The sequence below is a fragment of the Maniola jurtina genome, chromosome 18, assembly GCF_905333055.1.
Source record: "Maniola jurtina chromosome 18, ilManJurt1.1, whole genome shotgun sequence".
Lineage (NCBI taxonomy): Eukaryota > Metazoa > Arthropoda > Insecta > Lepidoptera > Nymphalidae > Maniola > Maniola jurtina.
The window spans coordinates 2,729,008-2,754,824 of record NC_060046.1 but is presented as its reverse complement, the minus strand read 5'-3'; the positions used below and the strand labels follow the sequence as shown (position 1 = coordinate 2,754,824).

At 36.4% G+C, this 25,817-nt stretch overlaps 2 protein-coding genes across 2 annotated transcripts in view; one reads left to right on the top strand and one right to left on the bottom strand.

Moving 5' to 3' along the window:
• Nucleotides 1–3,863: 3,863 nt before the first annotated feature.
• The window catches only part of LOC123874234 (conserved oligomeric Golgi complex subunit 1), a 34,474-nt gene continuing 12,520 nt past the window's right edge, over nt 3,864–25,817 (bottom strand). Inside the window, exon 15 of the mRNA XM_045919471.1 lies at nt 3,864–3,902. The gene's annotated coding sequence lies outside the window, so the exon portion shown is untranslated. The remainder of the gene's footprint in view (nt 3,903–25,817) is intronic.
• On the top strand, nt 21,821–24,977 carry LOC123874235 (TATA-binding protein-associated factor 2N-like). The gene is made up of 4 exons (XM_045919474.1): nt 21,821–22,184; nt 23,460–23,730; nt 23,871–23,936; nt 24,642–24,977. Exons 1-4 carry the CDS (start codon nt 22,173–22,175, stop codon nt 24,884–24,886), a joined length of 594 nt encoding a protein of 197 aa, XP_045775430.1. The 5' UTR covers nt 21,821–22,172; the 3' UTR covers nt 24,887–24,977.

Sequence of the window (25,817 nt, the reverse complement as noted above, 5' to 3'; positions counted from 1 at the left end):
TCGCACGAGAAGAGTAGTTACCGTACAAGAAATAACACCTTAGTTTTTATATTTTCATGGCGGACATTTATAATTTAAATTATTATTTACCGTTATATACCTAACATTCAAATACACATTCTGTGCCAATTTCAGCTCTTTTATTATTACGGTTTACAAAATCAGTACAAGGCTACAGCCCGTTGACAGACGGAGCCAGAAATAGGGTCCCGTTTCAGGCTTTGTGTACGGAACCTTAAAAATTACTTTTGCAAGGCTATATTTCATTTAATAAGGCAATTTCGAAATGTATAAAAAATGAAACCACTTCTTTACAACTGGGACGGGATGGGACAGTCCTGTCGTGACCATGACCCACACAACTGAGTCGAAATATCCATACTAATATTATAAATGCGAAAGTGTGTCTGTCGGTCTGTCTGTCTGTTTGCTACCTTTTCACGGCCCAACAGTTTAACCGATTCTGATAAAATTTGGTACAGAGTTACTTTATATCCTTGGGACGGACAAAGGCTATTTTTTATCCCGAAAAATCAAAAAGTTCTCACGAGATTCCAAAAAACCCATCCGCTACGAAGTCGCGGGCATCCTCTAGTCTACAATAATTATTAAGTAAATTATTACCACAATCGGTATTCGGTAGTAAAAACTTTATTCCTACAAGACGGTAGTCTGTTAATGTAATCAGATAAAGGTATAATGCCGTTTGATAAATGTTTGACTTTTTATTGTTATTTATACTTTTTTTTTTTGGCTTATTTAGTCATCAAATGATATTGTACTTAGATCGTTTAGTAAGTAGGTACGTCGTGATTTTATTAAACTCAGGTTAAACTATACCCTATCCAATGAGAAAAGTTAGTATAGGGCTATCTCTGTTACGTAATCCCATACAAATGACAGAGACAAAAAATTCAGTGGCCGTTGTGATACTTGTGATTGGTCGGTGATTCAAAATGATTAACGCCCACTGAGTTTTTTAACCGACTTCAAAAAAAGGAGGAGGTTCTCAATTCGACAGTATGGTTTTTTTGTATGTTTGTTACGCGATTACTCCGCCAAATATGGTTCCGATTTCAATTTTTTTTTTTGTTTGGTAGGTGATACTTCCGAGGTGGTCTTTGTAAACAGTAGGTTTTTAACCAGGTATAGCATATTTTAGTACAGCGGGGCCACTAAAAGTTGATAAATAAAAAAATCTAAAGAAAAATAAAAACCGACTTCAATAACCAAACACTAAAAAGTAAAAAAATATTTTTGTTTCTACACGTGTATGTATGTATGACGTCGGGCGAACTTCATGCTTTGATTTCTAATTTCTTTTATTATACTTTCTTATTGAAGTCGATTTTTATTTTTCTTTTGAATTTTTTTGTCTCTGTCATGTGTATTTGATTACGTAACAGAGATAGCCCTATACTAAGTGTTTTCCCTGGACAAATTATGGTATTGTTAAAGGTGCCCACGCACCACAACTGCACTGCAGCGGAACTGCGCGTCGCGTCAGCGCCCCGCACGATATTCTCTCCAGCCGCGCCGCGCGGCAGTGACGTACGCGCGTCGCGGCTGAAGACTCACACTCATGGTATATGTAAAATTATTTGCTCCTGATTCATCCTTATTAATAATGCATTGATGTTAAAACCTACTTAATGTCATAAGTGGTACTTCTCGGCTTATTATATGCACTTATTACTCAAGCATTGTTGCATAATGCACTTACGCATGCACTTGATTTAACTGGTTTTTTATTACTCAACTAAAAGTTACAGATGGACGAACGGTCGGACGAACGGACGGACGGATAGACAGACAAACATACAGACAGACAGATTTAGATAGAGAGACTAGGTGTGTTGGATGTAGGATACTTACGCGCAATAGGTACACTTAATCTTATAAGTAGTAGGTACCTATAATATATACCTAAATGAATAATTAATTATATTTTGGTAACGACACCACCGCTAACTTTTAAAAAAACCATAACAATTATAGTCGTCAGTGGTGTGTCGTAAAAAATAAAATATCCTCAAAGTATGCTCTAGTCTAGATCTTCATTTCTCTGTTGACCCTGATGCAGTAGTGAGCAGTGTGGTCTTATAAGTGGCAAGTCCTAGGTTCGATTCCCGGTAGGCACTATTTGAAAATTGTCTCTGGTCCAATTTGTTGGGAGCCCATAACCGTTAGGTACTTTCACAAGTTTCGTATTACCAACGCAGACCAAACCGGTTCTAAACTCTAGTGTAGAACTAAAGTATAACCTTGACCATCAGGTCATTAACATGCAGCCTTCACAAATCAAGAATAATGACAACTTCACTGAGTTAACATGACTCATGTAATAGCAGTAGAGTAATTACCTACATTAGGGTTGTCACTCATCCCACATTTTCCGGGACGCCCGATAAGTAATCCCGGAAATCTAAGTATATTAAAGGAGGAATTGGCTGGCTCGAGAATTATATCAACGTACAGCTCAAACACAATTATTTTTTACGGAGCCGTTAATACTTTGACGGATACCGCCACCGACTATCAAACGTAATACAAACTGCTGGGAAGAAACATGGTTGTATTTGGGCAAGGACAGGGAGAAGTGGAAGAGGTGGAGTGAGACCTTTACCCGCCAAGGCACTCATGTTCCATAGCAAAAAGTGTTCACTTACTAACCCTTTTACTAACCATACTAACTTAGAAAATAAGAGAAATGTAACAACTAAAAAAAAAAAACTAATCTACTATGTAACTAATTAAGGATTGTGAGAATAAAAAGGTTTCTTATAATTATTGTTATTTATTATTAAAGCTCAAACAGCGGGTGGCAGTCTAATAAACTTGATATTTTGCATGTTCTCTTATAATATAGGTGTTTCCCCACTAAGAAGGGATTTTGAGAAATTTCAACTACCATTCCATTCCAAAAGACCTTTAGGGGTTTCGAAAGCGAAACGAGATTTGGATTTCAGCCACTCAAATTCTAGTTGGAATTTCTAGCACCCGTATGAAATTGGTGGGTGAGACATCGGGGCGAGAGGGCGCCACTCAAAACATTAATCATCCTACCACAAAAAATTAAACGGATTTAACCGATTACCAAATTAACATTTTGGCAGTTATTGTTTGTAAATCCGTCAGGTTTCTTTTTAAATATTAACAAATGAAAATATTACAATAAAACTTAAAGCTAGTATTATCTTATTACTATACAAATCATGCCCGCGTGGAATAGTGCCAAGAATACTGGCTGCATTGCCACATTTGCGTTTTCTGTTAGGTTTAAAATAAACAATCTGTTGGTGTCTGTAATAATATATCATGAGTAAAACTGTACAAATGACTTTAACTAAATTTCTTAAGGTTAAAACATAAATATGCAAATTTTTGAAAAACCAATTGCTCCTCATTGGAGTCACTCTATCAATTTGTGTAATGAACTAGTTTCTCAAAATATCCATAAGAGGCAGTGTTCTTTTTCCTGTAAGAGGCTATAGGTAGGTACATACCGCACTGTTATCATAATGTGCAATATGTTTTCATTTTGTAATCGTATCTCTTACCTATTCAATTAATAGTAATCTGTTATCACTTATCAAGCAGAAAATCAGTCTTTAATAATATATGAATTAAATCACACTAATATTATAAAGGCGAAAGTTTGTATGTGTGTGTGTGTGTGTGTGTGTGTGTGTGTGTGTGTGTGTGTGTGTGTGTGTATGTTTGTTACTCCTTCACGCAAAAACTACGGGACGGATTTGGCTGAAATTCAGAATGGAGATAGATAATATCCTGGATTAGTACATAGGCTACTTTTTATCCCGAAAAACCAAAGAGTTCCCACGGGATTTCGAAAAACCTAAATCCATGCGGACGAAGTCGCGGGCGTCAGCTAGTAAGTAATAATATTTGAGACGTCCCGATTTTCAAAGTAGACAATTCCGCATATATACCTACAATACTTTTGTATTTTTGACACACCTAGATGCAACATGTCGCGTGAGCTAACGAAATTACATTTGAATGGGTAGGTAATAGGTAGATACACTTTTTTCGTATTATGTATCTTTATCTCATCTGAACGCGTTTTTTCTCACCGTTTTTATTAATTATACAAGTGTCATAAGATCTGAGTTGAATGGTAAATGATATCTAATGCTATCGATAAAAACACTCTATTTTAGGCAGCGAATTATTTCAAGATCATGTGAAAATATTACCTAATATTAATAAATGTAGCGGCTTCCTACTCAGGTGGTCGATCTAGTTTCAAACCCTTGCGGGGTCTTTTATGGGTTCCGTACCTCAAAAGGAAAAACGGAACCCTTATAGGATCACTTCGTTATCTGTCTGTCTGTCAAGAAACCTATAGGGTACTTCCCGTTGACCTAGAATCATGTTTAGCAGGTAGGTAGATCTTATAGCACAAGTACAGGAATAAATGTGAAAACCACGAATTTATCATCATCAAAAAAAAAATCATTAAAAAACAATTAAAATGTGTTTTTAATTTTCAAAATAAGATAACTATACCAAGTGGGGTATCATATGAAAGGGCTTTACCTGTATATCCTAAAACAGATTTTTATTTATTTTTATGTATAATAAGTTTTTGATTTATCATGCAAAATGTACCTGAGTACAGAACCCTCAGTGCGCGAGTCTGACTCGCACTTGGCCGGATTTTTGTACATTAAATACTTCAACAAATATTTATAATACAAAAATAAGTAGTATTACAAATCGTCCTTGAGTGCAGACGAAGAAACAATGAACTCGACTTCCGTATGCCTCGAATATGAATTGAATGCATTTTATACGTGTTCCGCTTCGAAAACGACAGGCTTTACCATAGACTAATGTTGCAGAAGTATAGGGATAGGTTTGAATAATAGACACTTTCCATTTTCACTTCACTGTATTTTTGAACATAGTTTTCGCTTACAATTATTATTTTTCAATACCCGTCTTTTGTTCGACTCCTTCGCTATTTTAAATCAGTTTGACAGATATATTTTTAAGGTAGGTAGGTACTAGTCTTCGGGAAGCTATTTGACAAATTACCATAGAGGTAAACCATAGTGATGCAATAGACAATTAACGTAACAATTATATCAGCTAAATGTAAAATACGACACAATATGTATTGATCTAAATAGTTAATAACTAAATGTGATTTATAATCCATTCCCGCCAATTATTTATAAATAATAATAATTAATCTGATATAGGTCTAGATGTCTATGACTCATGATATAAGGCAGCATCTTGAGGTAGTTGTTAACACTCGGCCATCCTGGAAAGGCCGTGCCCCACGGCCCGCTGATAACAACCCGGCTTTCGCATCATCGGCCACCTGGCAAAACAAAAACACCGAACAGTAATATGCACTTAAGAGGTTACCTAAAAAAACGCTTGGTCAATCTGTTTCGCCACCATGTGATCAACATTAAAAGGCTAAATAGTAATAGTGTCTCACTTAGTCAACCATGGTCATGTAGACATTCATAATTTAAATTAGAAATATGTACATATGATATAATATTCTATAGATTCATTTTAGTTATTACCTACTTCATGTTAAAATTGTTATTGATTTTCTTCTTTTTTTTTTAATGATTTGCTATAAGATTTAGGTATTCAATAAAAATAACTTTTGATTACCAGTGGGTATGTGATTAATATTGACGAAATATAAGTAACAGATTTCGTTGTAGCTTCCTACTATCCAAAATTGTAGGTACTTAAATGACTATCAAGATAAGTTCTATAACAGCTGACGTCATGACTCATGAGACAATTTTATTAAGAAGTTAAAATTGGTTTAGAATTATGATTGGCTCAGCACTTTCTAGTTGCTTATTGTGGTGCACGGGAAAAGTTAGGTATCAAATTGTAACATCTCGCAGGTTTCGGTGGTATCTTTCGAGGTCGCTAACATAATATTATTATTATGTTAGTAATTAGGTAAGTAACTGACTTTCGATGCTTTAGCGTTTTCTATTATAAAGATGAATTTGCCACGGTGATGACACCTATAAACCTGGAAAGCAAAACAGTGTCCATATTTATACGAAATTTCATTTCTAGCCCTTTTTCTTTTAATCCGTACTAAACGTTTATTGAATTTCATACTCATTTTTCTCTAAGGTATATGTGATTTTCAATTACTTGATATTTTTATAATTGTAAATTTATACCTAGATTTTAACAGGTCGGCAGAGGGTTTTGTTTTAGCAGAGTTTATTTTTGGTACTTTCAAATTATGTCGTACATACGTAGTTTAAAACTATATTTTTCCCTTTTTGAATAAATCATGCAGAATAAATTTTTATCATTGAAAGGTCACACAGATATTATAATAGGTATATCTAAGTAGTAAATAGACCCGTGGCGTAGGTCACACAGACCGTTTGCGTAGGTCACACAGACTCGTTGTGCAGGTCACACAGACTCGTTGCGTAGGTCACTCAGACTCGTTGCACAGGTCACACAGACTCGTCGCCTGGGTCACACAGGCTCATTATGTAGGTTTTATAGACTATTCGTGCAGGTATCCCAGATTATTTGCGTAGGCGACAGAGTGCGTCGAATAAGTAGCTCAGTTTGTTGTAGGCTCTACTCAGACCTAGCCTAGGCGCGTTTGGAATCCTTGCTTAATTTTGAATTTATGCAATTAATTGACACCATTACATCATTACCTTATAAATTCAATTGACGATCAAAGTGTTCCCAATTGTATAAATGATTTGTTTTTAACTATGAAAATAGTAGGTATGCATTTATCTAAAAAAAAAGTTCAGTACATACTGGCACTATCAAAAATTAAGTTTCCGATTTAGGTTAATCTGGCTCTATTTTCTGGTCTTTCTGGTTAGGTATCACCTAGTAATCTCTATTATAATTAATTTTATAAATTTAATTATATACATTAAGATTATTTGGCTGAAAGTATTGCTGTTTTCTTACTTTCATTGGGTTTGTCATACAGTCTTTAATTTGCATAATTCACACAGACTTATTTATATAGATATTTGGGAAGTCATTCACCCGTTAGCATGAATAGGTCACACAGTCACTAAAGTTAGCTAAGGATTAAATTATTAACATATTATTATCCTCACATTTTAAAGTACCACGGTGAACTGATAGCCATCGCTAGTTGCGGTTTATCCTAACAAATCAGAGTAATTACATTTAGACATGAGCCTTTAATTTTTGGACTAGTACAGAGTCTGCTGCATCACCTACGTTCATAAGTTGTATACCTACATATTTCAATGCTGTTAAGACCTCCAGAGATGAAATATGTAGCTTAAATTATTTTGTCACAAGTTAGAATATTACTTACTATTAGAAACTACTCATTTATTTCAATAGTAAAAGATGTTATGGGAGAGCGGGGCCGTCTGCCACAAGTACTAGTAGCAAATCTAGACACTTACTGGGATGGTCCCAATTTCTATGTGTTCTCTGTAAAATTTGTTTTAACGAAATAAATATTTTTGTATTTTGTATTTGTATATACTTTTTTAATCAGCACACTGGGCTATGGCGGTAGAGGCGGTTGTCAGAATTTTTGTGATTCAATTCATTCCACAGGATTAGCGGTGTTTGGAGTACCTACTTAATAACGGCGTATACAGGTTATTTAATTTGTAAATAATAATCTCACAAAAAAAATTTGATTCGATGATATACCTAAAATTATTAATTTATCTAACGAAGGTAGTTTGACAAAATCGATATTTCACTCATTCAATGAAATACGATCTGTTGCTAAGTGAATTGGCCTACATCACAGAGATCACAATTAAGTAGATAGGTATTTATTTTTGTCTGTTATAACACACGCATGCACATTTTTTACATAATCTGCTACGTGATTGTATGTATGCGCACCCAAAACCTCCTTTATGATGAAATCTTTAGATAATTATGGTATTATCAAATCATTTGAAAAATTTACTTCCAGTATCAATGTGGGCAGGCAAATATTCTATCTGCACTAATGTTAATATTTTGAGAGGCATTTGCATATGCTCAGAAAATTGATGGTTAGAGTGAATATACCTAAAACGACTCACCGGGTGCGGGTATGCTCGATTTTGTTGCTATGGCGACACAGGAGGACGAGTGGCGGCTGGCACGGTGCGGCAAGTGCTGGCTGGCACGGTGCGACGAGTGGCAGCTGGCACGGCGCGGCGAGTGGCGGCTAGCATGGTGCGGCGAGTGGAGGCTGGCACGGTGCGGCGAGTGGTGGCTATCCCGTCAGTAGATTACAGCTGCGCTTCTTGTCCCCGCGTGGCGAAGACGTAGTAAAGTTTTATTCCCCTTTTCTTCATCTTGAAGCCTGCGCCGAAGTAGTAGATTCTTCTACAATTTTTCGATGATGATAAGTAGGTACCCTCAATAAAGTAAGTAGGGCTTCTGGTATTGGTAGACCGTAATTTTGCTCGTCGGTATTTCAACTTCAAGTCCCCTGATATTATAATACACAGAACAGTCCTCGGGTCGCATCTTGAAGATGAGTTTGCGTCGATATAGGCCCATGATGTTATTTTCTAAGAGAGGCGTGGTGTCTTCAGAAGAGAAGAAAAAAAAAATTTTTCTTTTCACGTTCTTCAATGTTCTGCTCTCTTCTCTTCTTGTGATCCCACTTCTGACTGTTGCAGAAGTATAGGGATAGGTTTGAATAATAGACACTTTCCATTTTCACTTCACTGTATTTTTGAACATAGTTTTCGCTTACAATTATTATTTTTCAATACCCGTCTTTTGTTCGACTCCTTCGCTATTTTAAATCAGTTTGACAGATATATTTTTAAGGTAGGTAGGTACTAGTCTTCGGGAAGCTATTTGACAAATTACCATAGAGGTAAACCATAGTGATGCAATAGACAATTAACGTAACAATTATATCAGCTAAATGTAAAATACGACACAATATGTATTGATCTAAATAGTTAATAACTAAATGTGATTTATAATCCATTCCCGCCAATTATTTATAAATAATAATAATTAATCTGATATAGGTCTAGATGTCTATGACTCATGATATAAGGCAGCATCTTGAGGTAGTTGTTAACACTAATCAACACAAATAGGTATTCACCACCTCTACGCCCTACCTCAAACTAAAAAACATATTCTTTGGAAGCAAAAGGTCTATAATATGCCCTATTTTTACTATATACTACCTGGTTAGTACATGGACTAACCTAGGAAATAGCGTTTAAAAAATAACGTTTTAACTAACTTTAACTAAAGTAATTTTAAGTTTTTTTTTACATTCTCTTTAGACATTTTGACATAGTCACTTTAGAAAGGTTAGGTAATTTGGATAAGTATACTAAAATAATAATTAAAAAAGTTAGTCTCAGAGTAGATACTTAGGTACTCTGATAACAATAATTAATAAGTAAATTTTAAAATATCAACTGATTCAGATAACTAAAAAACAGATAGGATAAAAAATAATAAAATTAATTGTGTTGTTTGTTTATCTAATAAAGATCAAAATGTATTCCAGTAACCTATAGATATCTAGGTAGGTATAGGTATATTTATGATTCACAGTTCAAACTTTTCAAGTATCTACTGAAATAAATACTTAATCTATGACGACATGAGCCACTTTAAAATGCATACTTGTCTTGTAAATCGCGGTTTGATCGTCTGGCTATTTATTTAATTCTTCACACGGCATAGAAATATCGATGTTACAAACTTCCAAACACTTTTCTATGATAATCAGTTACATTGTCTACTTCTGGTGATGCTTCTTGACTCATCAGTCATCAAGCAAGATATTATCCTCGGTTCGATTATAAGTACCTATGTCTTTTTTTATCAAATTCACTAGAGCAAGATCCCAGAACCACCAGACCCAAATAACATTTTCTGAGAAACAAAATGTGTGGGAGAAAGAATTCTTAGTACTTTTAACGTATAACTACACTCAAAGCTAGCTTGTCAATGGCCTATTTATTGACCCCCGACCCAAAAAGAGGGGTGTTATCAGTTTGACGTGTGTATCTGTCTGTGGCATCGTAGCTCCTAAAGTAATGAACCGATTTTAATTTAGTTGTTTTTGTTTGATAGGTGGCTTGATGCAGAGTGTTCTTAGCTATAGTCCAAAAAAATTGATTCAGCCGTTTGAAAGTTATCAGCTGTTTCCTAGTTCCTGTAACCTTCACTTGTCAGGGGTGTTATAAATTTTTAATTTACACTTGTGTCTTTTTTTATCAAATTCGTTAGAGCAAGATCCCAGAACCACCAGACGCAAATAACATTTTCTGAGAAACAAAATGTGTGGGAGAGGGTACTGTTAGGCTTACTTTTAACGTAGGTCTATACATATCTGCTAGCTTGTGTCAATGGCCTATTTATGAATATTAGCTGCTAATGGTATTTACTTAAAAACATTTTCTTAAAGACTGAGTGCTGATTGATGAAGACTTGGGCTACTTTTGTTCCACTCAAGTTGCAATCTATAGTTGCTTCGAATTCACCCTTGGATCACAGAGTTGAGACATGACAACAGAATTACTCGAGGTTTTCAAGGTTTAGTAGTCGAGTTCAGTTTTACAAAATTCATTCATACGAAATTAGTTCTTTCCTGTCTCCTGTACTCTTTGTCACAACAGCGCGTCATCAAGACCCTTGCAATTCTTTTGTTTATATGTCACAGATCTGGACAGCTCATGCGACCTCGGCAGGCCCATTATTTTATTATATTATCTATTATAATGCGTCCTCTTTATTATTTTTATATGCTAACTAGCATAATCCATGGTCAGGTCATACGCACTATAAACTGTTTATGTAATGGTGGTAATTCGACCCAGATAAGGTCTACCAATGATGCCAATGTGTCAATATATAGAGAGGGATATCTTAATATCTTCTATAATTAAAGGTAATAACAAAAAATATGAAGAACGATATAATATAATAACTAAATTAAGTCTAATGTAATGTTTTTTACAATGTTCACTGCAAAAAGTATATAAGTAGCACTGTGAGAACTGACAATTTTAGAGATTACAATCAAAGCGTCATTGATTTGCAAAGAGCACTATTCCATAGATATAACCAAAGTTAAATTTCCTAGCATTGTTTGTCTAATTTGATAAGAAGAAGATAAATAATATAAAATATCTCATGAATGAAGTCATGGAAATCGTACCTATCCATCTTTCCTAATGAAAACACACAACATATCGCCTGATCATCAATAGCGAAATTATGCCCATTTAGTATTTCATGGATATGTCTATTTCTATTAATAAGTCTAATAATTATATAATATTAATATTGGTTTAGTTTAATTTGGGTTAGTTATAACTTATTAGCATATTGCAAGTTTAATATAATTTATACACCACCACTCACTGGCCATTTGTTCAGTTCATCCCTAGTCGAGGTTCTTCGGAAGAACGATAAGACCGCCTTATACATAGGTACCGTAGGTACCCGTAAGTTTTGGTTTTTGTAAATTGTTCTTTCTGATTTTCTAGTTTGCAACAAAGCATAATATAAGTAATATCCGAACATAAGTATACCCGGACCTCATTTTCTCGTTTCTCATCCAACTTCACGCCAGTGCAGAGTCTTAATAAACGTCGGTAAACGTTTTAATACATCTCTAAATCCCATTAAAAGCTGAAAGCAACAGATAAAGTACAGAAACTTAACCTAAATCTCTGGGGAGTCATCTTGTGACCCGCTTTTTAAAGCTCATAATAGAAAAAGGATCTTTTCTTTGGAATGGACAATAGGCCATTACTAACTGCGGGTACTCGGCCTAAAATCACCAGCAAACGTTGGGACAGAGTCGTAACTAGACATTGGATACAAAGGTGTCAGGATCTGATCAATAGGACTTCTACTAACTTCTAGGAAAAAGGAGTATATAACTTTTTTTATGTTTAAAGAGTGTAGAGGTTCTGTAGTGTAAAGACAAGTAGGCAAAACTGACTAGGTAATTTTAGAGATTTCTAGACCTCCTACTAGACGGACAGATGACATCAAACAAGTTGCAGGGAGCCGCTGGTTTCAGGGTGTGCAGGACGTGGTATGTATAAGTCCCTATAAGAGACCTATGTGCAGTGGACGTCTGTTAGTTGATAGTGATGACGATGATGATGAAAGAAGTTTAAACAAATTTTTTTAGGGATCCGTATCTCAAAAGGAAAAACGGAACCCTTATAGGATCACTTTGTGGTCTGTCTGTCAAGAAATCTATAGGGTACTTCCCGTTGACCCAGAATCATGAAATATGTTAGGTAGGTAGGTCTTATAGCACAAGTACAGAAATAAATCTGAAAACTGCAAATTTGTGGTTACTTCATTAAAAAAAAATTATAATGTGTTTCAATTTTCAAAATAAGATAACTATACCAAGTGGGGTATCATATGATAGAGCTTTACATGTACATCCTAAAACAGATTTTTATTTATTTTTATGTATAATAGTTTTTGATTTATCGTGCAAAGTGTTGGAAAAAAATACCCGAGTACGGAACCCTCAGTGCGCGAGTCTGACTCGCACTTGGCCGATTTTTCGTTTCATAAAGTGGATGTAATTTTGTTGGAGCTGAAAGTTCCGTCAAATCCTGCCCTGGCACAGGACACTGGCTACGTAACTGTGGAAACGGAATATAATTGGGGCGGAAATAAAATTAAAACTCCCAAGGAAGATGCCCGCCTCGCCAAGATAATTGGTCGGGAAAGCAGAAAAACAAGATAAAATTAATGTGCTGCCATCAAAACACTTCAACGGTTCTTAATTAAGATCCTACTTGGAACGCTTTGTTTCGCCTCTTTGCAAAGAAACGATCATTTCTGGACTTATTGCGCATGAACTGAAAAATTACATAACTAAAAGCTATTCTACTTACCTCAATACCTACAGATCTAGGTACATATCACCTACCTACTCGTAAATCAACAAGTGTGAATTAAAAATTTATAACATCCCCGACAAGTGAAGGCTACAGTAACTAGAAAAGAGCTGATAACTCTCAAACGGCTGAACCGATTTTCTTGGATTATAACTAAGAACACTCAAAAAACTCAATTAAAATTGGTTCATTAGTTTAGGAGCTACAATGCCACAGACAGATACACAGATACACACGTCAAACTTATCGCCCTTCTTTTTGGGTCGGGGGTTAGAAAATTATGTATATCAAGCAGCATATTATGATGCCCGCGACTTATCCATGTGGATTTAGGTTTTGAAAAACCTCATGGAAATCTTTGATTTTCCGGGCTAAAAGTAGCTCATACCCATAAAATGTACGCCTATACGAGATGCAAGCTAATATCTTTGTGTTTGTACCAAGTAATTGATTTTAGCGACTTCGTCCACGCAGGTTTGGTTATTGACGTGACAACGTCTTATAATTCGATAGAGCCGGCTGCACGCACGAAAAAACATGACTCATGCGGCGTTACCTCGCTCTGAGGCGTTCCATGTAAGGCTTGAAGTGCAAGCAAGAGCGCGGAACGAGCGACAAAGAAGCACAATCGGCCTTTGTTGTCACGGTCAACTATCGTCAGTAAACCGACTTTACAGACAACCAATTTTTTTTTTTAATTCATGGGAACTCATTGATTTACCAAAAATATGGCCCGGAATGGAAGCATGTACGAAATTTCGTATAAATCTACCTATTATGTTTCATGGGACATGAGCCCGCTGACAGATAGACAGAACTCCCATTGGCACTCTTCGGTTACGGAATGGATATTTACAATTATGATGTTTTATGATTAATTTAAACTTCGAACGATGTGTTATGAGAATTTCTTAAAAATAAAGAGGGACAAAATTTAGGTAGGTAATATTTAGAGCGGTTACGCACTCATCCGATCCGAATCCGTGAAAATATGGATATAAAAAACTCGGCCCGAATTCGGATATTGCGTACGTAAATCCGATTTCTGATCCAAATCCCAGCTACTTATTCAATGGACATCTTTGATATACCTATGTCATATTATGTCCGATTTGAATCCGAGGCACATCCGAGATATTCTCACGGCTGATGGAGAGATATCGGTTTACGGAAGTCGGATCTAGTGCGTAAGCCACCATACAAATAGTTCTATCATCTATGAATGCTTCGGAAGTCGGAACGTATTTTCACGCACTCGGATCGGATATGAGTGCGGATCCGCCCTTATTATGAAAATATTTGAGAATTTCCATTTCTCGGGCATTATCTTATACAATAACAAATTGGAATTTGATACAGAAGTAAAAGCTTTTAAGAACTTTTGTATCCAAGATTCTTTTATTAAATTATGAGTTTCCGTTTCCCGTACATTTCGTTAATGTATAATTTTGTTAATAATTGTTTGTTAATTTTTTAACTGAAAAATGTAATTTTGTATCCTGATTCTGTTGTTTGAAGTGAAAAGTAGAGCGATAAAGCCATAATATAATCATTCATATAATCAACCCACTACTGATCAGGGGTCTTCTCTCAAAATGAGAAGGTTTTGGTCATACTCCACCACGCTGGCCAAGTGCAAAGTCAAAGTCAAAGTCAAAATCATTTATTCAAAGTAGGTACAATTGTACTCCTTTTGATGGTCGAAATTGTTAAACTTGTACGATATAGTGGTGATAATTAATTACGTTACTTAAAACTAAAGCTACGAGGGTTCCAAACGCGCCCAAGTCTGAGAAGAGCCCACAACAGACTCAGCCGGGTATCCTTTTTTTTTATTATCACCACTTTACAAAATCTCATAAATTTATTAAAAATAACTATATATTAGAACGTGCGCATTGGCAGACTTCACACACCTTGAATGAATGAATGATTTATTCAATAAAATGTAGGTACAATATGTTGAAATAATGTCTGATGAGCCTTGTACATTTTCAATCAATTTTTTTTACCACTTAACTGGTGTTTGAATATTACCTTAAATTAATAACCTTTGAGAATATTATGGAGAACTCTCAAACAAGCAGATCTCCTCACGATGTTTTTCTTCACTGTTAAAGCAAGAGAGGTCTATGGCCAGGATCGAACCCGTGCCCTCCAGAACAGGAGGCGGACGTGTTAACCGCTAAGCAATCACGGCTCTTCTGCTATTATCTTATCTAAGTAGGTATATGATTTATTCTAGAAAATATACCCAAGACTCAAATTCACATCCCTTTACCATTTTTTCATTTTATTCAGATACAAGTTAGCCCTTGACTGCAATCTCACCTGGTGGTAAGTGATGATGCATCCTAAGATGGAAATAGTCATAAGGGTATGGCAGTTTTAATAAACCCATGCCTTTGGTTTGCCTAAATCGTTTGGCGGCACGACCTTGCCAGTGGGGTGGTAGCTAGCCACCTCCAACCAGACCAGACCAGAAAATTAGGAATTAAAAAATTCCAAAGCCATGCCGGGAATCGAACCCGAGACCTCCCACTAATAAGACCACAGCGCTTAAGAGTAGTCTCTCCGTCAATCGCTCCATACAAACGTAGTTCGTCTTTTATTTGAATACTAACCAATCATACTCAATGGAATTTTGTAGAAACGTTCCGGGAACTAATATCTATGCCTGTGGTTTTCCGGATTTCCGTTCAAATATTCAGTTTCAAAGTTACGCGGTCTTAAAAATTCACATACAAATATTTGAGCCCCCGTAATTTTAAAACTACATATTTTTAGAAAAATCTAAAACACCACAGGAACAGATATTAGTTTCTAGAATATGTCTGCAAAATTTCATGGACTTTGGTTGCTTAATATTCAAATGAAATTCGGACTACGATTGTATGGAGTAAGTGACGGAGAGAGCCCTGTTAACCACTGCGCCAGGGAGTTTGTCAAACCTAACCCGAAACATGATCGCTACACTCTACAGCATCTCTCACAGGAAATCTCATATTTCGTCAATTATTTATGGGCCATTCGTGAGGTCCAAACATCTTCCCGGCCGGACTAATACGCACAAAATTGTTTTTTACAGCCGCCGGCATGGCGTTGATATGAGGAAAATTGGTTTATGGGCCGATATAGCTTTTTGTACAATCTGAATTTAATTCTATAAGAAAATAATAAAAGGGAGAAACTAGTTGTTAACTGTTCTAGGATTCAGTATTTACCTCAACCATGTTAACTAATCAAATCAGCGACTTTTTATCAAACGTCAAAACACTCGCTTAGTAAGGAAGCTTGTATGAAATTCACAGATGTGACGTCATGCACATTTGACGTAATATGACATCTTTTATATTTTAACTAAATCGATGTTAAAATGGTTAGCAAACTTAAAACTACCATCGAATGTGGATTTCACGAATTTCGGAAGACACTCCATTCAATAATTACTAAGAAATAATTTATTTTTCAGACAGGCGGACTGGAAGAAACTATAGCTATTGAGTTTCCCGAACTATACGGGTTCCTTGTTTGACTGCGGATCCCTAAAAAGATGTAAGCCTATTCGCTACCGTAGTAAATCTACTTGCCAAGTATTCTGCGTAATATGATTCACCGTAACCTTAATATCGCCTTATGGGTTGGTTTTTTATTGCACATTTTAACACAGACCTTCAAAAATAGTGACCTCAAAACTTTATAATAAATGCATCTATAAATTGAATGTAACTTACGTTTATATTATAACAATAGGTACCTACCCACCTACGCCTTTTCCCTAAATTTCCTTGTATGTTTGTATACCTACCTACTGTACTAGAATCACAGCTAGAATAGTGCCCATAATAATTAACACTAAGTAGTTTTAAGTTTAGTTTTAATTTTGTCATTTTTGACATCTTCGGTAGGTACCTACTATATATTTATTTTTTTGCTTCCTTGTATGTTCTGTTGGGCTAAATAAACTTTTATTTATTTACTTTATTCTAAGCTTGGGTCTCTTTGCAAAAGAGAAGTGTTTAGGCCAAAGTCCACTACGCTAGCCAAGTGCGGATTGGTTGACTTCACACACTTTGAAAACATCAGGTACAGAGAACCCATAGCTGTGCATGTGGGTTTCCTCACGATGTTTTCCTTCTCCGATAAAGCAAGTGATATTAATTGCTCACAAAGCTCACACAACTTCGAATACTTAGAACTAGAATTGCTTGTCTAAGCCATAGACGTATTGTCTGGGACTAACACCGGACCCCAAATAGCAGGCCTTGAACCACCATTAACCATTAGGCTATGTGATTGGTAAATATCACACTAATATTATAAAGGAGAAAGTTTGTATGTGTGTGTGTGTGTATGTTTGTTACTCCTTCACGCAAAAACTACTGGACGGATTGGGCTGAAATTTAGAATGGAGATAGATTATACCCTGGATTAGCACATAGGCTACTTTTTATCCCGGAAAATCAAAGAGTTCCCACGGGAATTTTAAAAACCTACATCCACGCGAACGAAGTCGCGAGTATCAGCTAGTAGTTAATAAATAAGTATTGATTGTTGTATAAACATGATAGACTTTCATCCTAGGTTATATTTAAGCCCAGTGACAAGCTGTTAACACCACTGATTTTGAAAGAGCCACCTTATTCTGAAGTCAACACCATGTTAACACAAAATTGTGGCATTTACCGTCGCGTCGCCATTCCATTAACCTAAATAGAATTCCATTTAGCCACGTTGTAATGATGTGTCTCTAGAGCAAGTGAAAACCTCACGGGTGCGGCGGGTCAGAGTTGGTGAAACAGGCTTAGGGTCAAAACATACTACGCAAGATATGCCTTATGCATACTATACAGGGTGTTAGGAATGCTAGCAATTACACGAAGACAGGCGACAGTACTTATCTATTTAGGCTGTAACTAAGTAGGTGATAGTACTGATGATTACTGATAAGGTAGGTACCATAGAAAAACTACGAAGAAAAAATTAAAAATCCGGTATTTTTTGAAACTTCACAATATATTGCAAATAAAACATCTGACCGACGCTAGAGGTCAACAAACGTTCCGTAAATAGGTCACTCGAAGCTAATGCCGCGTCGTAAGTGGAGCATTGACCCGAGTTTTGGTTACACTCCCTGTATATAAAAAACGAAAAGCTGACTGAAACCAAAAAAGTCCCACGGTAGAATTGAAAAACCCTAATCCCCGTGGACCAAGCATTTGATACAAATATACCTTTTATAGTTTGTATCCCGGAGTCGGATATTTAGACTGTAAGTAGGTAGAGGTACTTTATATCCCGTGGAGAATCAAAAAGTTCCCCCGAGATTTTATAGAACCTAAACCCACACGGGCGAAGTCACAGACATGCTCTAGTAGGTATAAAGCCACGAGGGGGTCGGTATCATGTCAAGGTGGCCCAGCTGGTTGCAGGAGGGTTTTCCCTTACCCACTGGTTTGAAAGTTAACTGTTACCATTTACCAAACCCAAAATGAATCAACATGTCTTACATAACTCTTAGTTTGAAGGCGAACCTAAACAGCCTTAAATTATTATGACTATGTTATGTTACATAATATAACTAGGTGACTATCGCAGCTTCGCTCGGATGGAAACTCTAAAAAATCTTTGTTAGTGGATGGTTTATCACACTAATATTATAAAGGCGAAAGTTTGTGTGCATGTGTGTATGTTTGTTACTCTCTCACGCAAAAACTACTGAATTTGAATTTGGAATAATCTTTCTTCCTGAATATCTTGTATTAATATATTTTCTTTTCTTCTTCTTCCTAAATATCTTGTATTAATATTCATATTTTTTTCTTTAGCTGAAATAGTTTGAATTTGGAACTCTATCGAATTACGCTTTCAGCGCTCACAACACAGCACGGTTATCTGTATCGGATTTTTTACAGCGTTGCGAGCGCTGTAAGCGTCATTCGGAATAAAAAAATAATTAGTTAATTTTTTTTTGTCTTCATATTAAAAGGCGCGACTTGGCTGTTCGTTTTAAATTATATGTTAAACAAGTTACCTACTAGATAAAATGAGTTCAAGTGAGGATAGTATGGAATTTGATTGCAACCTTCTAATTTGACAGCGGATGGAGGCCGATTAGCAAATTTTTTTTTAAATAATGTACTTGTTTCATTTTTTTTAAAAGCACAATTATATAATATTAAACAAGTTACCCACTAGATAAAATGAGTTCAAGTGAGGATAGTATGGAATTTGATTGTACATCTTCTAATTTGATAGCGAAGGGAGGTCGATTAGCAAATTTTTTTTAAATAATGTACTTGTTTCTTTTTTTTTTAAAACACTATACATGCATCAACCGGGGGTGCCTTTCTGGCCTCGTGTTATAGACGTCGTTGCCAAGGCTTGACCGTCTAACTCACACTCGACCAGAAAACGCTTACTTTCCGGTCCCGTGCAGTAATGTACTAATTCTAAATTGATCAAAGCAGCAATCAAACTTGCTAGCTACGCCACAGAGCTCATTAAAAAACAATACCTAACAAATTATTTTATATGTACACCCTAGTCCCACCGTGCGTCGGTATAGGTACAATTGTTCCGCGTTTATTTCCTCTAATTACCTAGATTTATCTTACAGTAATACAATTTGTAGATAGATAAGTAGGGATTTATTGTTCTGTGGTTCATACGAATTAATTTTATGGTTTTTTTTGTGCATTAGGATGACCTCTTTTGTAGAGTTTCCGATTTTGATTTCCGGGTTTGTTAAGTGTTAATTTATTATGACCTTGGTAGATAGGTAGTCTTTTTAAGCATTAGCGCCAAACTTCGCATGGTTTCAGGTAATTTTAAGTAGGAAGGTACACTATCAAGGATCAGGGCTGATCATCGTAATTGTTATCTCTACTTAATATTATAAAATTCTGAAAACTTCCGCGTGCTATAAATTATATCACGCGGACAAAGTCGTGGAAAAAGCTAGTTATAATAGGCGTACGTATCTAAGAGAGAATGCAGGATGAATCTTTATCTATACTAATAATATAAAGAGGAAAAATCTGTTAGTATGTAAGTAAGTAAATAGTAAGGATGCCTAGGGAATAATCTTTGGAACTAATAATGATCCGATTCTGAAAATTCTTCGCGAAAAAATACACAATTCCTGTAGATCAAAATCAAAAACTACTGGACCGATTTCAAAATTTCTTTTACCATTACTTAGGGGGATTCTTCCGAATCCGTATAGGCTATATTTTATCCCGGAAAATAGAAAAAATAAATGTCCACCCGTGCGAAGCCGGGGCGGGTCGCTAGTCTACTTATAAAACAATATAAGTAGACGGTCATGTCCCTAACCATAGATTTATTGCGTCAGTACTTAAGTAGTAGTAGTAGTAGTATAGGTACATAATAAATCTTAGTCCCTGACGCTGCGCTGTTTTAGGCAGACCTTTGGCTTGTTTGACCATCAATGACCACCCACGACTCTTATTTCATGGTTCAAAACGTAGACTGACAAAGACAGAGCTCTTTCCGTCACTTACTCCATACAATCGTAGCCCCAATTTCATTTGAATACTAAGCAACCAAACTCCATGAAATTTTGCAGACAATTTAAAATTACAGGGGCTCAAAGATTTGTATGTGAATTTTTAAGACCACGTGACTTTGAAACTGAATATTTTAGCAGAAATCTGGAAATCTACAGGCATAGATATTAGTTTCTAGAACATGTCTGCAAAATTTCATGGACTTTGGTTGCTTAATATTCAAATGAAATTGGAACTACGTTTGTATGGAGCGAGTTACGGAGAGACCCCTCTTAAAGTCGTGAAAATATTATTTCGCCATGCAAATGATAAACAAATTTTGGACTTGTGATAAATTGATAGGTATTACTACGTTTAGTATTCACCCCATGTATTATCCATTATCCTTGCCGAATTAAGATTTGTTGTGGACACGTCGACGCACCACAAGAATTGCTACTCTTCTTCCGCGGTTGTGAATTCATGGAGGTATCTACCTACCTATTACCTATTAAAGACTAATTAATGATCATCTACTAATCGCCGGCCCACTACTGAGAACTGGGACTCCCCTGAGAAGGGGCATTGTCACTTAATAAACGCTGAAATATTAGGTATAGTAAAATGTTTTTCTGTCGCTTGGTATATTTTAATGTTGTAGTAGATTTATATCTATGAACTCAGTATTTTCTCCTCTTTCATTTGACATCCCACTCGACATTATAGCAACAAAAAAATTTTGGAGACCCCCACTTTTTTTCAAGCAGGTAACATTCGTTAGGTCAATTTTTTTCGTATCGAGTGTAGCCTATGTCACCTGGACCTTTAAGACGAATCGATTGACACCTCATTCATCAAAATCGGCCCAGTAGTTTAGGCGCTACGGTGGAACACACAGAATCTGGATACAAACATACATACATACATAGACTGCTGAAAACATAACCCTTCCTTTTGGCTTTACCGCAGTCGGGTAAAAAAACCGATCAAGTGCGAGTCGGACTCGCACTCGGAGGATTCCGTATCATCGTACAAGATAGAGTGTGACACTTTTATGTGCAACACTGCAAGTTAATTACGGACAGCGCCATCTACATACTAGGTACCTACTTGTACCTAAGTCATCCATTAGGTACTATTAAGGTAACGCCGTCGCGCGGAGACCAGCCCCGGACTGACTACACACCGGATATGCAAAGAAGTCCACTAAGGCCATAAGCCAAGATGGCGGGCCCTAGCCGGTGAAATCCCGGCTAAAAGTTCGTCACCAGGGTACAAAGTTGCCCTGCGCCTCACCCGGGTAAGGAGGCCATGCCTCGAGGCCCGTACCCCCGCTTGGCCATTCCGACCAAACGGAGAAGACCCGCACTACTAGGTACTTGCAGCTCTTTGGAGGTATAAACAAAAACATGGGATTTCATAATAACTAAGAAGGTATGTAAATAGCTGATAAAAGTGATCTACGGTGATTCTGCGCGGGAGTGCGTAAAAACCAGCGTACTATGATCTTGAACAGTATTCTTACAGTAGTATAAATGCGAACGTCTCGTACTGCCGCCTTTATAACTGGTGTGACTTGTTATCAGTGCGTACCGTGTTATTGAAGTGGTTTTATTTTGTTTAAGTGTTCTTGAAAGTTAATTAAAATAAGTACCTACGAGTACCTAGGTAGTTTAAGTGTATAGATATATAGGACTGAACTGTTGTTTTTTGTTATTTAAATTAATAAATATAAGTTTTTGTGAATAACAAAATGTATTTTCTGGTAAGTAAATTTATACTTAACGATTTTCGTTGTGGAGTCTGAAATATTCTTTTTTTTTTAACCCCCGACCCAAAAAGACGGGTGTTATAAGTTTGACGTGTGTATCTGTGTATCTGTCTGTGGCATCGTAGCGCCTAAACGAATGAACCGATTTTAATTTACTTTTTTTTGTTTGAAAGGTGGCTCGATCGAGAGTGTTCTTAGCTATAATCCAAAAAAATTGGTTCAGCCGTTTAAGAGTTATCAGCTCTTTTCTAGTTTTCTTGTAGAAAAGAAGGTTAGATAACCGTTAGGTTCTTAATATTATGTCAATTGACAAATTTATGTCAAGCTGTCAAAAGATGCCTTCACTTGTCGGGGGTGTTATAAATTTTTAATTTACACTTGTCATTTATGATATAAGTAAAACCTTTGATTAGGTATTTAGATACTTGAAACTACCGAACCGAAATTGTGTTTTTGAAAAAGTATTTTCAAGTAAAAATAGTATGAAAAAAACCGGCCAAGTGCGAGTCAGACTCGAGACCGAGGGTTCCGTACTAGGGTAATTTTTCCGACATATTGCACGATAAATCAAAAACTATTATGTATAAAAATAAACAAAAATTTGCTTTAGAATAAACAGGTAAAGACCTTTCATATGATACCCCACTTGGTATAGTTATTTTACTTTGAAAATTGAAACATTTACATTGAACTATTTGTTACATTAACTTTACTGTCAATACGAAAGATGTGTATGTGGAAGTCTTTCCTATAATGGTTAATTTGGAGCTCGAAAACTCGCATTTTTTGGTTTAAATGGAAGCGCGCCCTTAATATTTATATTATAAATGCGATTTGAAAGTGTGCCTGTCTGTCTGCCTGTCTGTTACCTTTTCACGGCCCAACAGTTTAACCGATTCTGACGAAATTTGGTTCAGTGTCAGCTTATATCCCGGGGACGGACATAGGCTACTTTTTATACGGAAAATCAAAGCGTTACCACGGGATTCCTAAAGACCCATCCGCTTAACCGATTTGTATGAAAGGTACCAAGGTCGCTTGCGTCCCTGTAATTGACATAGGCAACTTTTTATCTCGGAAAATCAAATAGTTCCTACGGGATCTTTAAAAGCCTAAATCCACGCGGACGAAGTCGCGGGCATCCTCTAGTAGAAAATAATAATCAGTAGAGATTTGTACAATGTGCAAAAATGCAGGCACCATACAGTGGACCTAATTATTTTGAAATCGTAACAATTAGAATTACTTATGCATTCATTTCGTTAACAGAACGTAATCTTACTGCTATGCTCAGTGAGCATGACACTCTGTCTCGTGGACAACGACCTTTACACCTCCACAAGTAGACGCGGCGGCGGCTACGGGCTGCTGAAACCTGGCTATGATGGCTACGGTAGCGGAGGATACGGTGGCGGAGGATACGGTGGCGGAGGATACGGTGGAGGACATGGCGGAGGATATGGCGGGGGAAACGGCGGAGGATACGGCGGTTCTGGATATGGAGGAAACTATCCTGGTCAATACCAGGGTGGTTATGGAGGTAGGATTTTAATTCATAATACAGTTCAGTCAGTTTTTAGTTATAGTCGTAGGTGCGGTACGTGGAATGAAACAACCACATACCTAGTAGATTTATTTATCTATGTATTTACTTAAGATTATTTTCTTGTAATATTTCAGGCGGATACAACGGATATCCGGGAGGATATGGCGGTTATGGACAGGGTAGCCCAGGATTTGGAGGAGGTAGATAACGATAATAATAAACAATCTCTAAAAATCTCTCTCTCTCTCTCTCTCTTGGTATTATTAATATTAATAATAAAATTACTCTCAATAAGTAGGTACCTACTTTGGTATTTAGTATTGAGCGGCATTATGAATAATTTTTTAATCTCAATTCAATTCAATTTTAATTATTGCGAATTTGGGTTAGTTTGTTAGTGTTCTGCCAAATTCTACCTTACGGCATGCAATAATACAATAATACAGTCATGTCTTGTTACTAAAATATTAATTCTACATATTTTAAGCAGTAGTCTAAATATTTTACATTACAAGACAAACTTACAGTCGGTACCTAGGTATATGTAGGTATATTCATTGTTTTATTTCATAGTCAAAGTATAACCTATTTTGTTTTAATTGTATTATAATTTGCTAAGATATGGAACACCCTTCCGGCATCAGGTTTCCCTCCCACTTTTAATATGGGTACCTTCAAGTCAACAGTGAATAGGCAACTTCTAGGCAAGCGCGCTCCATCTTAGGCTGCATCATCACTTACTAGCAGGTCAGCCAAGCGCTAGTCTATACTTATATTTTTTTTTTTAAATTGCGTTCAAAGTTTAACTGTAACCGTAACGTAACTTTAATCGCCTGATAAGCAACCTGATTGTAAGCTAAGTGATGCGGAATGAAGAACTAGTACTCAAGCTATTTTTTTTACAGGTTATCGCCCCAGTTACGACCGTCCAGGCTACAACTACCCTGGGTCATCAAGTTACCCTGGATCCGTGGGTTACCCCGGCTCGGTCGGTTATCCTGGCTCCAGCGGCTACCCAGGCTACAGGCCCGGTTACCAAAGACCCGGCTACGACAGACCTTACGGCAACAATTACGGTGGATACAGCGGTTTCGGTGACATTAGATCGCGGTCGTTAAACCCAAAAGTGGACGTTAAAAAGTCTTTGTAAAGTTTTTTAGGCTAAGTTCATTGTAAGATTTTTGTAAAATAAGTTAAATGGCTACTCTTTTTTGTAGAAATAAAATTATTTATGGAACGAACTGTATTGTTTTCTTTTCTATTATTATAAACTGGCTAACCTCTGCGCTAATTTTTAGGTTTTTAGGTCCAAGGGTTTAGGGCTGGCTGATAAGCGAGTCAGTTATTTTTACCTACTGCAAGGGTAAATGCATTAATAATCTATACTAATAAATAAAATTGGAGTGTCTGTCTGTAATTTCGAAATAACTACCTCATATTAAGCTCATATGGTTATTTGAACGATACCATAACTGAATCACACGTTTTTAAAATTTTTGTCTGTCTGTCTGTCTGTTTGAAAAGGCTAATCTTTGGAACGGCTGAACCGATTTTGACGGGACTTTCACAGGCAAGTAGAGGATTGACCAGGGCGTAAAATAGGCTACTTTTTAACCGACTTTTAAAAAGGGAGTTGTGTTTTTCTACCTATATACACCGAAATCTCCGAGATTTCTGAACCGATTTGCGTCATTTCTTTTTTAATCGATAGAGGAACTTTGCGACATTGTTTCATAAAAAATTTGGAGTCCAACTCCTCAATCCTGATGCTGCAGGGGATCTGACCAATCCACGCGGGCGAAGCTGCGGGCATCAGCTAGTATGCTAATAATATGATTATCTATTTATTAAAATGATGTTAATTCGGTTAATAGGTAATCTATTGACCGTCCTCAATGTAGTGCCATGCTTTTCGGCATGCATGGAACATTTTAAGAAGAAGTATGTTGAACTTTAGAACTGTCAATTTTGTTAGACTTTAGAAATTTCATACAACAGCATTAGGTTTAGGTATTATAAGATTTGAAATCCGAAAACTGATTACATTGTAGGTATAATTTTTTCAAAGAAACAAACTGCAT

Excerpts from the sequence above, each read along its gene's own strand:
- LOC123874235 (XM_045919474.1), top strand. Across the intron at positions 23,731-23,870 it reads ATACCAGGGTGGTTATGGAG|GCGGATACAACGGATATCCG; the intron begins GTAGGATTTTAA and ends GTAATATTTCAG. Across the intron at positions 23,937-24,641 it reads TAGCCCAGGATTTGGAGGAG|GTTATCGCCCCAGTTACGAC; the intron begins GTAGATAACGAT and ends TTTTTTTTACAG.